The 16,003-nt window shown below is 31.2% G+C and overlaps 1 protein-coding gene across 5 annotated transcripts in view; it reads left to right on the forward strand.

Annotated features, from left to right (window-relative positions):
• The window catches only part of SI (sucrase-isomaltase), a 158,943-nt gene that overhangs the window by 62,929 nt on the left and 80,011 nt on the right, over nt 1-16,003 (forward strand). For all 5 annotated transcript variants that reach the window (XM_045503070.1, XM_045503068.1, XM_045503067.1 and 2 more), the window contains 10 exons: nt 2,871-2,988; nt 3,290-3,399; nt 4,369-4,520; nt 5,939-6,110; nt 7,740-7,839; nt 8,801-8,913; nt 11,081-11,206; nt 11,785-11,916; nt 12,004-12,123; nt 13,867-13,980. In XM_045503070.1, the coding sequence (XP_045359026.1) occupies nt 2,871-2,988; nt 3,290-3,399; nt 4,369-4,520; nt 5,939-6,110; nt 7,740-7,839; nt 8,801-8,913; nt 11,081-11,206; nt 11,785-11,916; nt 12,004-12,123; nt 13,867-13,980 (1,257 nt within the window). The remainder of the gene's footprint in view (nt 1-2,870; nt 2,989-3,289; nt 3,400-4,368; nt 4,521-5,938; nt 6,111-7,739; nt 7,840-8,800; nt 8,914-11,080; nt 11,207-11,784; nt 11,917-12,003; nt 12,124-13,866; nt 13,981-16,003) is intronic.

A 16,003-nucleotide genomic window follows, 5' to 3' on the forward strand; every position in this document is an offset into this window, starting at 1 on the left:
AAAGGGTTCTTTTAACTCAAGAGTTTACAAAGATATCAGAAGTGACTAATTGAGAATGACTGAGCTCACATCATAAAATTAATTATATATAGATTATTAAGCCTAACTGGAATTTAAATAAAAACAAGAAGTAGCTTTTTAAACACTATTACAATAATAGGGGGAAATGCCTGTAATCTTGAAAAATAGGCAGAATGACTAAACATAAATAATAATTATCAAAATCTCTAAAGATAAACCAAAATTATCCATATTTTAAAAACACTGAGGATTGGTGCACCTGGGTGGCTCAGTCGGTTGAGCGTCCGACTTCAGCTTAGGTCATGATCTCACAGCTTGTGAGTTCAAGCCCTGCGTCGGGCTCTGTGCTGACAGCTCAGGGCCTGGAGCCTACTTCGGATTCTGTGTCTCCCTCTCTCTCTGCCCGTAACCCACTCACATTCTGTTTCTGTCTCTCTCAAAAATAAACATTAAAAAAGCTTTTTTAAAACAATGAGGATATACAGTTTTGAACTAGTATTTTGCTGTGTATATGTAGTGGTATGAATGATATGTCCTCTACAAATTCATGTCTACTTGGAGCCTTATAATATGACTTTATTTGAGCCTAGTGGCTCAGTCAGTTAAGCATCCAATTCTTGATTTTGGCTCAGCTCATGATTTTGTGATTCATGGCATCAAGCCCTGCATCAGGCTCTGCATGGACAGAACATAGCCTGCTTGGGATTCCCTCTCTTCTCTCTCTCTGCCCCTCCTCCCACTCTCTGTCTCTGTCCCTCTCTTTCTCAAAATAAACATTACTTGGAAATAAGATCTTTGCGGATATAATTATATGCTAAATGAAATCTTGCTATTTGGGTGGGTCCTAAATCCAATGACTGGTGTCCCTTCAAGAGAAGGGGATGACATACAGAGAACCACAGGGAAGAAGGCAGTGTGAAGATGGAAGTACAGATTTGAGTATGGTGTCTTCAAATCAAAAAATGCCGACTTTCCAGGAGCCATCAGAAGCTATGACTAGACAAGGAAGCAGTCTTTCCTAGAGCCTTGAACAGAGCATGGTTCTGCTAGCACCTTGAAGTAGGACTTCTAGATTCCAGAACTGTGAGAGAATAAATTTCTGTTCATTCAGACAATCCTATTAGAACAGCTCTAGGACCCAAATATAGTATGTTTGGAAGAACTTCATGTAACTCCATTTTACTATATTTTTTTTATTTTAGCAAAATGTGATTATAGTTTGCTTATTTATATTTTCTTAACAGCTTTACGCCTTCCCAAATCCGTTTCTCTATGTTTAGTTCTACCTCTCAGTTTTGTACTAACATTTAAAAAGCTTTTTGTAAAGATTACCATAAATGACAGTTTTTTGTGTGTGTAATTATCTCTTTCTATTGCTGGGAGTACTTCTATAAGTTCTATAACTAGAGGGAAAATTACCTGATCAGAAGTCACACATACTTTAGATTCTGATAGGTAATGAACCCCTACAATATCAGGTCAAATTGTACTTCCATTTTCAATGTACATGTATGTATGTTTGTACTTGTGTGTGTGCATGTGTATGTGTATCTGAAGCCAGTTTAATTTGATGTTAAAGTAGGAGATAAGTTAATATGTCAGCCTCTGAAAGAGTAGCTTTAAACTATTTTCAAGACAAATAGGCAAGAAAAAAAAACACACAGATGCTCAAATTATGAAAGTGTGTAACACTATTAAATTTAAATATTAAGTAGATTTTTAATTATACCAATGTTAACACACAGAATTACCATGTGCCTCAACTTTTTACATAATATTTCCATACAGATCATAAAACTACTCAAGAGCTCAGTGTTTTGCTTTATTCTTTGGATATAATGGCTACAACTAGTTACAACCTGGCACATAAATTAGTTTAATTATTTACTTAAAATATTAAACTAACAAGTGGCTGGAAATAACTGTCTTAAACATGTTATGTAGGCTTGAATTCAGGGCATGTCTTCATCTTTATACACTCGTAGCTTGATACATAATTGATAGTCAAAAATATTTCAGTTCTTCTGTATTGACTATGTGACAACAGAATACATTATAATTACTCATAGGGCAGACTTTTAAAAAAACATAGGCTTAGTAGTAGTAGATCTTGGAATCTGGGATTGTGATACCTTCAGCTTTGTTCTTTCTCAAGATTACTTTGGTGTCTTTTGTGGTACCATCCGAATTTTAGTATTATTTGTTCTGGTTCTGTGAAAGATGTTGTTGGTATTTTGATAGAGATTATATTGAAACTGTAGATTGCTTTGAGCAGTATATTCAAATAAAAAAAATTAAAATCAAAGACATAAAGAAAAACATAAGTTTACAATAACGTGCACAGATATGTAAATTTGATAAATCACAACTCAGAGTATCAATTTCTGATAGGGTGTAATTAATTCACATTATCAAATATTTATATTTCTGCTAAGTGAAAGGAACAAGAGAATAGATGATTTTGTTTAATTTTTTTAATGTTTACTTAGTTTTGAGAGAGAGAGACAGAGACAGAACATGATGAGCAGGGAAGGGGCAGAGAGAGAGGGAAACACAGAATCTGAAACAGGGTTCAGGCTTTGAGCTGTCAGCACAGAGCCCAACATGGGGCTTGACCTTAGAACTGTGGGATCATGATCTGAGCTGAAATCTGATGCTTAACCAAGTGAGCCACCCAGGTGCCCTGAGAATACATGCTATTTTAACATATGGTATTCTTGAAGAAATGAGCTTGTTTTCCAGGCATTTAATTCAAACATTTATTCGAATGGATGTTTAAAAACTAGGTATTAACACATGATAACAGTACTAATCATATGATATGATTCCTTTTATAAATGTTTTAACAGGCAGTTTGCTCAGAGAGAGGCTGCTGCTGGAAGCCATGGAATGACTCTCTTATTCCTTGGTGCTTCTTCGCAGATAATCATGGCTATAATGTTGAGAGAATGATAACAACAAGTATTGGTGAGAAATGTTCCATCATGGTGATCCAATATAATATATTTTAATTGGAAAACAAAAAATATATTTTAAATTTTTCTTTGGGAAAATATCTTAAATAGAATCAAGTGGGAAATTTGTATGCAAGAATGTTTAAATATGTTAGATCAAGGATTTTATTTTTGCAAGATTGTATCTTCCAAATAATAAAAGAAGTCATTATTTGTAATAAAGGAAATATAATTATAAAAATATGAAAAATATTTAATAGTTATTACTCTTTATAAATAAAATCACTCGCACCAACTTTTTTTCTTCCTTTAAGGGCTTGAAGCCAAATTAAACAGGAAACCTTCACCTACGCTCTTTGGAAATGACGTTACTAGTGTTCTTATCACAACTCAAAATCAGACACCCAATCGTTTCCGATTTAAGGTTTGTTTTTTGATATTTATAAAGAGGAATTAATCATAAAAGGAAGTTATGAGCACATTCTTCATCTTACCAAGACATTTTCTCTCTTAAGAAATACTTATTCCAAAGCAAAGGACTAATTGGACTAGTTATTTCAGTTCTCTGAGCCTGTTTACTGAAATGTATCATAGGAATAGTTTCTCTGGCAGTTCTTTTTGAAAAATTTCATAATACAGTCAATGTAAAATATTGGATACAGTGTCTTGAGAAGAGCAAACACTCAATAAACTTTAGCAGTTTTTATTACTTCAACCATAGACTATGATGAAGGATTAGTTTAAAATTTAATTTGAGAAACATGTTAATTGTGGTGTATACATGTGACTTATACTTACTAGTTCTTTTTACAGGTATCCCTTTTATTCATGATTTTAAAGAAACTAATTCCTATTATTTTGTAAGTGAGTAGTTTACTTGAATTTTGGATCTTTTGGATTTGGAAGTGAAAACAACACCATATTCTTTGTACACTACTTTTTCAGCAATTTCACAAGAATTAAGTATTTTTTTTAACCAAATATAAAGTTCTTCATGGGATTTCTAAGGAGATGAACACTAAAAAGCAATAAGAATAATTAAATTCACAAAGATACAGTATTCAAGAATCAATATTTAGTAATACTATCATTAATATATATTAATATATTAATATTATATTGCATAATTAATATATATTTTTATCAGCCAAAAATATTTTTATTATATACGGTACTTTTATGACCAATTCTATATTCCTTAACAAAGTATACAATTCTGTGCATAACCATACAACAACGTTAGAATTAAGTTTATGGCCAGATAAATAGTTCCTCTGTTAAGTTACTAAATTTAGTATTTTTTATTCAAAACTTGCATTTGATACTTAATTTTGAATTGGAAGATGAAATAATGGTTTTGAATCAAATGATGCTAATTGTTTAATCTTTACAGATAACTGATCCAAATAATAGAAGATATGAAGTTCCTCATCAGTTTGTAAAAGAATTTACTGGTACCACAGCTTCTAATACATTGTATGACGTGCAGGTTGTAGAAAATCCATTTAGCATCAAAGTTATTAGAAAAAGCAATAATAGAATTTTGTAAGTATCTTATTTTACATTTCTCTAAGGTTAAATAACCAGTTAATTGTATTCTGTCGTAGAATTAGGAAAAGTTTAGTTTTAAGGCATTTTCAGAAAGAATAAATTTCCTCCCAAATGGATGGATGTGCATCCTTGTAAAGACTATAATGTAAAGCAGTTTTATTTCCTGTGGATGAAAGGTACAAAGGTGAATGGAAATGTACAAACTAGGGCCAATCAAAGATGAAGGTAAAGAGCATCACCGAAAAGCATTTTAGCTTTCCCTGTATTTTTGCATAGCTAGAACTCCTGTTTTGTCCTTTCCCCATTGTTTATCATATTCTGTTGCCAATTTTTAGAATCAAATAGTTATTCAGAAAGGGGCTAATTCCCATAGTCATATTAAAGGACTTCATATATATATATATATATATATATATATATATATATATATGTGAAAAAATACATATGTATGAAATAATGTGTATGAAAATGTATATACTTAATTAAATATTGCCTGAATGCTTTCATTATGAATGAATTTGGGGGGATATTTGCAGCAAGGGATTTAGCAATTTTTAAGATACCTCGCATCTCTAAGAAGGTTAATTGAGCAGGGTGCCTGGGTGGCTCAGTTAAGCTCTGACTTTGCCTCAGGTCACCATCTCACAGTTCGTGAGTTCGAGCACCACATCGGGCTCTCTGCTGTCAGTACAGAGCCTGCTTTGGATCCTCTGTCTTCCTCTCTGTCTCTGCCCCTCACCCTCTCTCTCTCTCTCTCTCTCACAAAAATAAAATAAACATTAAATTAAAAAGGTTAACTGAGCAATTGTCAAGATTAAATCTCAGCAGTTACTTTCCTTAAATATATTTTAATGATTTGCAATTGACATATGTTAATTGTCACAAAAGTATTAAATGCATTTAACATTTCTTGTAGGATATATTTGATATGAATCCAACATACAATCTTCTTAATTTTGGAAAAATTATTTTGAACCTAACTTTAATATATGTGTTAGAGGTGTGAAAGCTAGTTTAGTACTATATTTTAAAATAGTGTCTCTGGAGCAAGGCAGAACTGGGTTTGAAATCTGGCTTTGCTAGTTACCAGTTTGTCACCTTAGAACACAGGACATAATTTTCCCAATTTGTGTTATTTGTAGAATGGAACTGATACTGGTAGTTACACTTCAAGTTTGTGATGATTAAAGGAGAGGATGTATACGGAGAATCATATTGGTGGTGATGAAGCAAATTGTGTTGATGAAATTAACAAATTCTGTTTATGGTATAATTCATATATTCCTAAGAAGTGATCACAGCTAAAGATTGACATATTTAAAGTGAAATATTCAGCATGGTAACATAGATCCTTATTTGGTAGAACATTTTATTTGTTTCTAGATCATTTATTTATTTATTTTATTGTACAGGTTTGACACCAGCATTGGTCCTTTGGTGTACTCTGACCAGTATTTACAGATTTCAACCAGACTTTCCAGTGAATATATTTATGGCATTGGGGAACATATTCATAAGAGATTTCGTCATGATTTAAACTGGAAAACATGGCCAATTTTTACCCGGGATCAACTTCCCGGTGACGTAAGGAACTCTTTTTATGTAAATAAAATCATTATATTGGAGCAGGTGATAATGTTACCCTATTTGAAGCCATCATTTATTGTATGTCAGTGATAACCTAATACAGGAGCTTGTTTACTTCAGGGGTGATGATTTGTAGTAGTCTCAAATTAACTCAAAAAGTAACCAACAGATTTTAGTTCAAATAGGTATATCTATTTTATGAATATTTTCTTTTGATTTGATTTTTGTATTCTATCATTCCCTTTTCAATCATTCTTATACTTAAACCAATACATGGCTAGTCATTGAGCTAGAATAATTCTAAACACTTACTGTGTTCTCTATCACTTTGTATGATATGGTGTCTGCCTATTTATTGGACAGCATATTGTACATCTATGTCTGCATCTTCCCCTTCCATAACATATGATAATCTTATATAAGTTTATATATTTGCACAGAGGGTTGGTTCCCTTTTTAAATACTGCAACTGGAGGTTCCTTATCATTTGTATAATAAGTCACTGAGAGATAATTTGAACTTTAATCTCATAAGAACTTCTCCCAAACTCCCCCGTGCAGAATTAGTCTTTATTTCTAACCTTTTGTTCATATTTTAGTATGACAGTCACTACAGGTTACTCTTTGTGTATATATTTGTATATAATTCTAAGATGAGATTCTTTAGAACAAAGACCATATCATTAAAAAATTATTTTTAGGGGTGCCTGGGTGGCTCAGTCATTTAAGCATTTGACTTCGGCTGAGGTCGTGATTTCATGGCTTGTGTGTTCAAGCCCCTCATCAGGCTCTGTGCTGATAGCTCAGAGCCTGGAGCCTGCTTCAGATTTTGTGTCTCCCTCTCTCTCTGCCCCTCACTCCCACCTCTCTCTCTCTCAAAAATTAAATAAACATTTAAAAAAAATTTAATATTTTTAATTGATTCATGGTTGCTTTGAGTCAATTGTTAGTGACTTTTAAAATGCCAGTGTTATTTCATTCCCAAAAATGAATAAATGGTGGTTGCTTTAAAGAGCCTCATTTGGTACAGAACTACTACTAATAAAGATTCTACCAGTTTCTTTTTATAGCATCACTATCTGTAATGAACACCTAATAAACACCAGGCTATTTTCCATTCATTCTTTTCTTGGAACCTCCATATCCTATCAGCCAGGAATTCTTTTTTCTTTTGCCTTATAAGTGTATTCCCAATTGTTCTCAGCTATTTCATGTACTCCTTGGTTTATAGCAAATGTAGTGGGGAAGTTCTATAAGGTTGGACATCATCTTGGAATTCCCTGTCCTGCCTTGGACATAACATGGGCCATAATGAATAAAAGTGCCATTATCTTAACATGAATGACTAATTAAAACTCAATCAGATAAAACATAAAGGAAAGTTAAGTAATCTAGTCATAGTATAATGAATATATTATGTTACATATTTTATATAGTAACATATTAATAATCAAAATAGGTTAATTTCTTTGCCACAGTGTTTCATATGGTATGTATAGTAATTAGTATAGAAGTATGAGGAGTAAATTACAGAAACTAATTGGAATATATAAAGACCATGTTAAATATATAATCTTTTTTACTTTAAATATACTTTAAAATTAATGTTCAAATTTTTGTCTTACAGAATAATAATAATTTATATGGTCATCAGACATTCTTCATGTGCATTGAAGATACTTCTGGAAAGTCATTTGGTGTTTTCTTAATGAACAGCAATGCAATGGGTAAGAGTAATTTATCTGGTAATATATTTAAATGAGATATAACTTGAAATGTTTGAACTGTTCTCTTTATTCCAATCATAGATAATGTATGTCAGAGTAAACTCTATTGGTAATGATTTAGTATATGAAATTATTACAAGCAGAGTTTGTAGTGAGTAAGACAATGGAATTTTACTTATAAGTGTGTCTATTTTGAGGAGAGTATACTATGTTATTGTAGTCAGGCCCTTTCTTCAGAGCTTTCACAGCAATAGTGAAACACATCCATGGAAAGGAATATTCCCATTCCCACAGCCTCACTTGTTAAGATAATTTAACATACCACTACAACCAAAAAAAAAAAAAAAAAAAAGGAAAGTCTATATAACATAGGGAGAGAAAGAAGAAGATTAATTTTTGAGTTTATCATAATTCAAGTAATGTAGAATGCTTTTTTTAAATGTTGTGAGTGTAATACCAATGTGTAACATATGAATTAGTGATAATAAAAAGTTCCAAAATTCAACAGTGTCCCAGCGAGAACAGTATATTAAAATGGTTATCCAGGCAATTATTGTCTATGTAGAGAAAAAAAAATTCTGTAGTTTTTTCTTAAAAATTAATGTGAGAATATGATCTTTTAGGGAATCTTCAATTAACACAACTAATTGAAATGCAATTTCAGAAAACAAAATTTTGTTATAAAAGGACTGATTACTTGGCTATGCAGTTTCCAGGGAGAGATTCTGCCAACATCTGTAGAAGGAAACAGCTGTGATTTCCTATCATAAACCTCATAGATGGTGGCGTTCTACTTTTCTCGTATATTCTTCCTATCTTTAGTATCTTATTTTACCTTAGTTATTTAAAAACAGTGCAAAAATGTATGGTTAATATGAAGTACTTAAAATAGACACTGCGGTTATTTTATCACTGTGTATATTTTTACTAGTTATATATGTTTCTCCAATTTAATTTGTAGAAATTTTCATCCAGCCTACTCCAATAGTAACTTACAGAGTTATTGGTGGAATTCTGGACTTTTACATCTTTCTAGGAGATACACCAGAACAAGTAGTTCAACAGTATCAAGAGGTATGTTTTACATCTATTTTAATAAATTAATTTCTACTATACTTTCCTTTCAACCATCATGTCTAATTTTATTTAAGATATCTGGGGCCTCTTAGCTAAATATATTTTTAAATCTTACCATTTTCAGGTATGAGTAGGTGGTTTTTGTTTTTGTCTTTCCTATACAATGATGACTATGTATATTTATATGTCTATATTTCTTATATCAAATTATTTATTGGTTCTAGGCAGCTGAGTTCAGGAGTAGGATTTTTTTGAAATGTTGCATATTAAATCTTTACTTATTCATGACCTACTTTGGTGGGATAAAGCCAAGGAAAGTATTTTCTATTCAAAGCTGAGGATACGCAAGGGTGCGTAGGTCATACACCCCTTTGATAAAAATCCTAGAGGCAAATGAGTTATAAGGAAGACTAGTAAAACTTGCTGTTAATGCATAGTAGGTAAACTCCAGGAAAATTGTCTCTGATGCTCAGGCTTAAAACAGAAGATTTTGAAACATAGTGTGAAGTCTTAGGTCATCTGTCTAAGCAACTCTTGCTTCCCTATTAAATAATGTCTTCATGTACCTAAGTCCAAGGTGGGTCTTAGAGAGACAAGGAATCCAGGGGTACCCTGAGTCTACTTCTAAAATATAATTCTGTATTTCTTTTATATAATTCTTTTATATAATTGTTCTCCTGTGACTGTTGGTACATAATTCTTGGTGTTAGTATGGAAAAATAAATTATTTTTATTGGCCTAAGATTTACGGATTATGTCTATTTTTAAAATCTTGTTTTATTGATGTGTATTTTGATATACATTTCCCATTTGCTAAAATGATCTTAAAGGAGAAGTAATTACTATCAAAAACTTTTCTTTAATTAGGATCCAAATGTCTGATATGAGAGTAGGTAGAGTTTTACACAATTAAATAATTTACAGTGTCTAACAATTCCCAAATTGCTATTGATAAATATGAACTTCAGAAAAGGATACAAAATTTACAATCTATAATACTTAATTATAATTACAATGTTAGGCTGGCCTTTATACAACTTTGCATATGGTTACCACACCACCAAAACTGTGGATAGCACATTTTTTAAAAAGAATTTGACATTGGATTTGTGAAATACCAGCTAGGATTGTTGTCTGTTACATGGTGAGTACAGTCTGTGGTCAGCAGGAATTGAGTCTGAGTTATGCATGGCGTATGAATGCAGCATACATTTAGTATAGTAGTGCACTTGCTTTAAATCATTTTATGGGCAGTCTTCCAAAGGCGTGTATTTAAGCAATAAGATACAGTAGTTGTGTAGAATGTAATATAGTTAATCACTGCCTTTAAATGAGGTACAAGCTATGTAGAGAGTAGGCAAAAGAAACTTTATTGTTTGAAGAAAAACAATTTTTTTTCTGTATAAGCTAACACTCTTGAGGTCTCAATATGTTAAAATATAAAGCAATTCATTTGACTGGTGAATAGTTTTAAAAACAATGTTTCTGTATAGAGTGTAATATAAATAATATGTGAGCTAATATAACATATAATAATATTTTACATACTTTTATGAAAAATTATGTTACATGTGTATACTACACACACAAAGAAATTTCAATTATATGTCCAAATCTATAATGAAATGTAGTGAAACATAAGATGTTTGTGAAATGAGATGAAAAATGCTAACTTTTTCAATTTTTTTACTATTTTATTTTTAAAATAAATTTAATGTTTAAATTGAATAGAATATATAACCCAATATAAGTAACTTAAAAATTGTTACATTGTAGTTTTTTATGCATATATGATAGAGAAATCATGGAATGTGTGTGTATGTGTATGCCTAAATTAAAAAAAAAGCATTATGCCAAAAAGGTTATTATACTATACTATACTATAACTTAATACTCAGTTTTAGTTAAAACAATTTACTATTACTTACACTTGGATTTCCACATATTTCCAAAGTCATGTCCTCTTGTTGTGACGACACACTAATTTATAATAAAATTCTAACATAAAATCCAGAACGCATTTTAGAATGCAGGTAACACTAATTCTTTGTTCAAAATATGTAATTTAAGTTAAATAAATATCAGAGATATTAGAATAATAAGAATATTGATAATAATTTTAATGTTCTTTATTGAAATTAATCAAATATCCATTTACTTCAAGCTTGTTGGACGACCCGCAATGCCAGTATATTGGAGTCTTGGATTCCAGCTGAGTCGCTGGAATTATAAGTCACTTGATGTAGTGAAAGAAGTGGTAAAAAGAAATCGGGATGCTGGCATACCATTTGTAAGTGGGATGAAGGGTTTATGGGATTACATACCAAGTTAAATATTTTCACATAATAATAAATGTGATTGTCAGCATTACACATGATATTATACTATATAATATAAATGTGGATTATTAAGATGTGTTTTAATGTTAAAGTATATTTTAAATCTATACACAAGGCCAGGTCTACTTGAGATTTTAAGAACTAATTATTATTTATACTAGAATACATGTTTAACTGTGAACATCATATTCAGTTTTTTAAAATAGATTATTTTTTACTGCCTATATACTTTTTAACGTATTTTATGTAGCATATAGGCTTTGTTTTCTATACAATGATTCCTGTATATAAAATATAGTACTTATTCAGTGATCATCACTGAAAAAAATGTGAGTAATCACTTAATGTTTTTGTATTTTAGAATTAGAAAAATTAGTTTATAAACTATTTCATGGTTTTTAGTAAAATAAAAGAGATCTAAGTTCATTTACCTTTTAATCATTATATTTATAAAGCATTGGGCTTAAAGGTTGAAGTGATTAGAGTCCTTTCAGTACTATTTATTGAAATATACTCTACTAATTTTCAGGATACACAGGTCACTGATATTGACTATATGGAAGCAAAGAAAGGCTTTACTTATGATAAAGTTGCATTTAAAGGCCTACCTGAATTTGTTCAAGATTTGCACGACCATGGACAGAAATATGTCATCATCTTGGTAATGACATTATGTATTAATATGTTTTTAGTATTTACATATTTGTAACTTAATATATTTTCTATAGTTTCTTCTTTCTATTATTAGGATCCCGCAATTTCTATAGATAAGCTAAGCAATGGAACGGCATATGCCACCTATGAGAGGGGAAATGCAAAACATGTGTGGGTAAATGATTCAGATGGGACTACAGCAATTATTGGCGAGGTAAATTATGATATTCATTAAAGTTGTGTTGCTTAGATTTTCTGTTGTGTAATGACAGTTTTCGTAAGTGTGTGTGTGTGTGTGTGTGTGTGTGTGTGTGTGTGTGTATTTGCTTTCAAATATGGACTTGGTATTTTAATTGTGTAAAGAAATTTTAGAGAGGAAATATTTCAAAATTTCTATCTCTAAAACAGTTTTAGTAAGAAGACATAGATTTCAATGCTATACACAATTAAAACAAAACTAACAAAATATAATTAGATTATTACAAAAATTCTGATATTTTGATGTAAAATAAATACTTCTATAAATTGAGTACTTTTGTGCTGGATATTAAATTTTATGATTTGTATTTAATCCTCACAGTAAAATAATGAGATACATACCTATAATTAGAATTTTTACTTTATAGGTGAAAAAAGTGAATTTGAGATAGGTATAGTAACTTCCCTAATATCACAGAGCTAATAAAGTACAGAGTTATGAAAATGACTAGTTCCCAAATGCATAATCTTAACCAGAACACATATTCTTTTGAAGACAGCTTTCTAAGACATATCAAAAACTATAAAGTCTAGATACACTAACTTGGTAATTACACTTCTGTAATTTAGTCAAAGGAAATAAAGTAAGAGATAATGTCAGTGTATAAAAAACATGTATTATAGCATTATTTACTGTAATGAAGATATACTAGCCATCACTTTTTATTGAATTCATCAATATCAAAATTTCTGGTGAAAGTCTTATTCAAATAATTATGAGCTCCATCAGAAACAAAGGCTGAATTTCTTCCCATAATTCCTATTAATATCTCACAGAATATACCCTGTTAAACCTACTCCATTTGCTGTGAACAGATTGGATAGCCAATAGTCATATTTTTGGATATAAAACAGTATTATTTTTTTCATTCATCTGAAACTGAATTTCTCTAGTCTGTCATTACTTTAAGTAATGAGCAGATAATTTGAAGAAGTATAAAAAGACAGCATAGTATGGGTAGTGTCTAATAGCCTGGACTCAGATATGTGATTGCTGTGTTTGAATTCCTTCTGTACCACTTATTAGCGGTGTGATCTTGAAAAATGTATTTAGTTTCTCTGTTTATCACTTCTTTCATCTGTAAAGTGGGTTTAATTATAGTGACTAACTCATCTGTGAAGCAGTGATTAAAAAAATACCCATCTTCTGTAGTTCTAATGAAGATTAAATGAGCTAGTAATTATAAAAATGCTCGGAACATTACCCAGCACAAAACAAATGTCATATTCTCATTTGTTAAATAAATAATAAATACACAAGGAGTTTTTTTGGTTGAATTTCTTGGAAACAAATGCATTTGGAAATTAAACCGTGTACTTTTTTTTATTCAGACAATGAATACATTGTCTAGTTTTTATTTGTTTTTAACCTAACCCATTAGTATGCTAAGAAATAAATTTAGTTGCAAAATAGCAGTTTCATCCCATGTTCTTATATTTTTGCCTTCCTAAATGCCTTATGATCTCTCTCTCTACTTTACTCTCATTATATGCATTTTATTTTATTTTTTAAAACATTTTAAAATAGGTCTAAGATTATTATACATATAAATGGTGCATGGATCACATAAACCTTAAGAAGTACAATATTATAACTTTAATGCTTTTTTACTATTCTTATCTACTCAATAACCTTGGGTTATCATTTATTTATTTTTCCTTTTATATATGTATATATATGAATGATCTATTCTTTTAGGTGTGGCCAGGATTAACAGTATACCCTGATTTTACTAATCCAAACTGCATAGATTGGTGGGCAGATGAATGCAGCATTTTCCATCAAGAAGTGAAATATGATGGACTTTGGATTGTAAGTAGCTATTTTAAATCACTAATTTTAGACAATTAGCATAGAATTATTTTTCTATAAATAATTATTATTATAATAAATAAATAAAATATATAAAATAATTATAAAGTTGACAAGGTAAATTTTGTAATCATTTGAACATGAAATTTAAAAACTTTATAATATTTTTCTAGAATGTATAAATTCATACCTGTCATGTTCCTGGGTTAGAAAAGAATCTTAAGTAAAAACTGCAAATTGCAAGTTTTGTTCTTCAGTGATACACTTTATAGAATAAATTCCATTTCTATCAGTAACATGCCATATTTTTATGACTAACAATTTATGTTTGAAAACAGCAAGATTTGGAGGTAAGTCGTGCAATTTTAAAAACATTTATTATATTCTACAGTATTCAAGTGATTGCAGCACTATGGATACATAATAACATATCACTAATCCTTAGAAACTTTCTTTTTTTAAAAAAAAGCTTTTTTTTTTAATTTTTTTAAGTTTATTTATTTTTGGGACAGAGAGAGACAGAGCATGAATGGGGGAGGGTCAGAGAGAGAAGGAGACACAGAATCTGAAACAGGCTCCAGGCTCCGAGCTGTCAGCACAGAGCCCGACGCGGGGCTCGAACTCACGGACCGCGAGATCATGACCTGAGCCGAAGTCGGACGCTCAACTGACTGAGCCACCAGGCGCCCCCCAAAAAGGCTTTTTTTAAAAAAAAAACATATTTATTTATTTTGCTAGAGACAGAGTGAGAGTGCATGTGTGCATGTGCATGTGCATGTGCATGCGAGTGGTGGAGGGGCAAAGAGAGAGGGAGAGAGAGGATCCAAGTAAGCTCGGCACCATCAGCACAGAGCGAGCCCTACGTGGGACTCAAACTCAGGAACCGTGAGATCATGACCTGAGTTGAAAACAGTTGGACGCTCACCCAGGCACCCCTAGAAACTTTCTTTTTAGTAAATTATGGAATAAAACAAATCAAAATTGAAATAGGTTAAATGTTTTATTTCAAGATAAACAACAACAGCATCAACCAAAATCCTAGATTATTGGTAAAGCTATTAAAGGGAAATGCTAATGTTTGAAAATTTCTTTGGATGAAGTTTTGTATCTGTAGCTATTGATTACTTATTTCTGGGTTTGCCATATAGAATGATTTAGTGTCTTTTGTTATGGAAACTGCAACCATATTTGGTGAGTGAAACTACTTGGTGACCCCAGAATTCTATGTTCCAGGGGAAAAAAGAAGTCTAATAAACTTGAATACAGAGGAACATCAGAGATTTTGTTCAAAGTTATTTCAACTGCACAGAATTTTAGGAGATAATGGATGTCTTAGGGACATCCATGTCTTTGTCTGTTGAGTTACACAATAGCTCTACTTTCATGAAGTGCTCATTATTTATTCAGTGATTATTTAATCAATTACTTAGTTAAGTGTATATTTTGCACCATCAGTATATCAGGTATGTTGTGGAGAATACAAAGAGGAAAATTATGTTTTTAGCTGACAACATGGAACTGAGTTAGAGGTTAGCATACTCTTCAGGATTCTTAAGAATAGAATGAAAATGGAGAGGCTTTAGTTATTGGACACAAAATTAGTGAGGTCACAATAATACCTAGCAGCCTATAGAAATAACAAAAAAAATTGCACTCCATTCTTGGTTTTGTTTTTAATTCCAGCTCCAATTTCAGTTGTATTAGTTAAGTTAAAATGTTTGGGTTTTTGTTTCTGCTAATGAAATAATTTGAGTCCATTGGAGCACAGTTACAGTATAACTGATACTTTAGGAATAGTGAAAGAGAATCTGACTGTGCTGTAGAAAGAGAATACTTCATTTCCTATATCCATTGAACACAAATACAGTACCTGATTCAACTCCAAAGAGAGGGAGGGCAGGGAAGGGGAGGAGCATCTGAGAAAGGTGGAGTTGTTCTCCTCCTAATACATAAGCATTTGACTAAGCTTAAAAAACAAAACAAAATGCAATATAATCAGTATGATTTCAAAGCTCACTAAAAA

This window comes from Leopardus geoffroyi, chromosome C2 (assembly GCF_018350155.1).
Source record: "Leopardus geoffroyi isolate Oge1 chromosome C2, O.geoffroyi_Oge1_pat1.0, whole genome shotgun sequence".
Lineage (NCBI taxonomy): Eukaryota > Metazoa > Chordata > Mammalia > Carnivora > Felidae > Leopardus > Leopardus geoffroyi.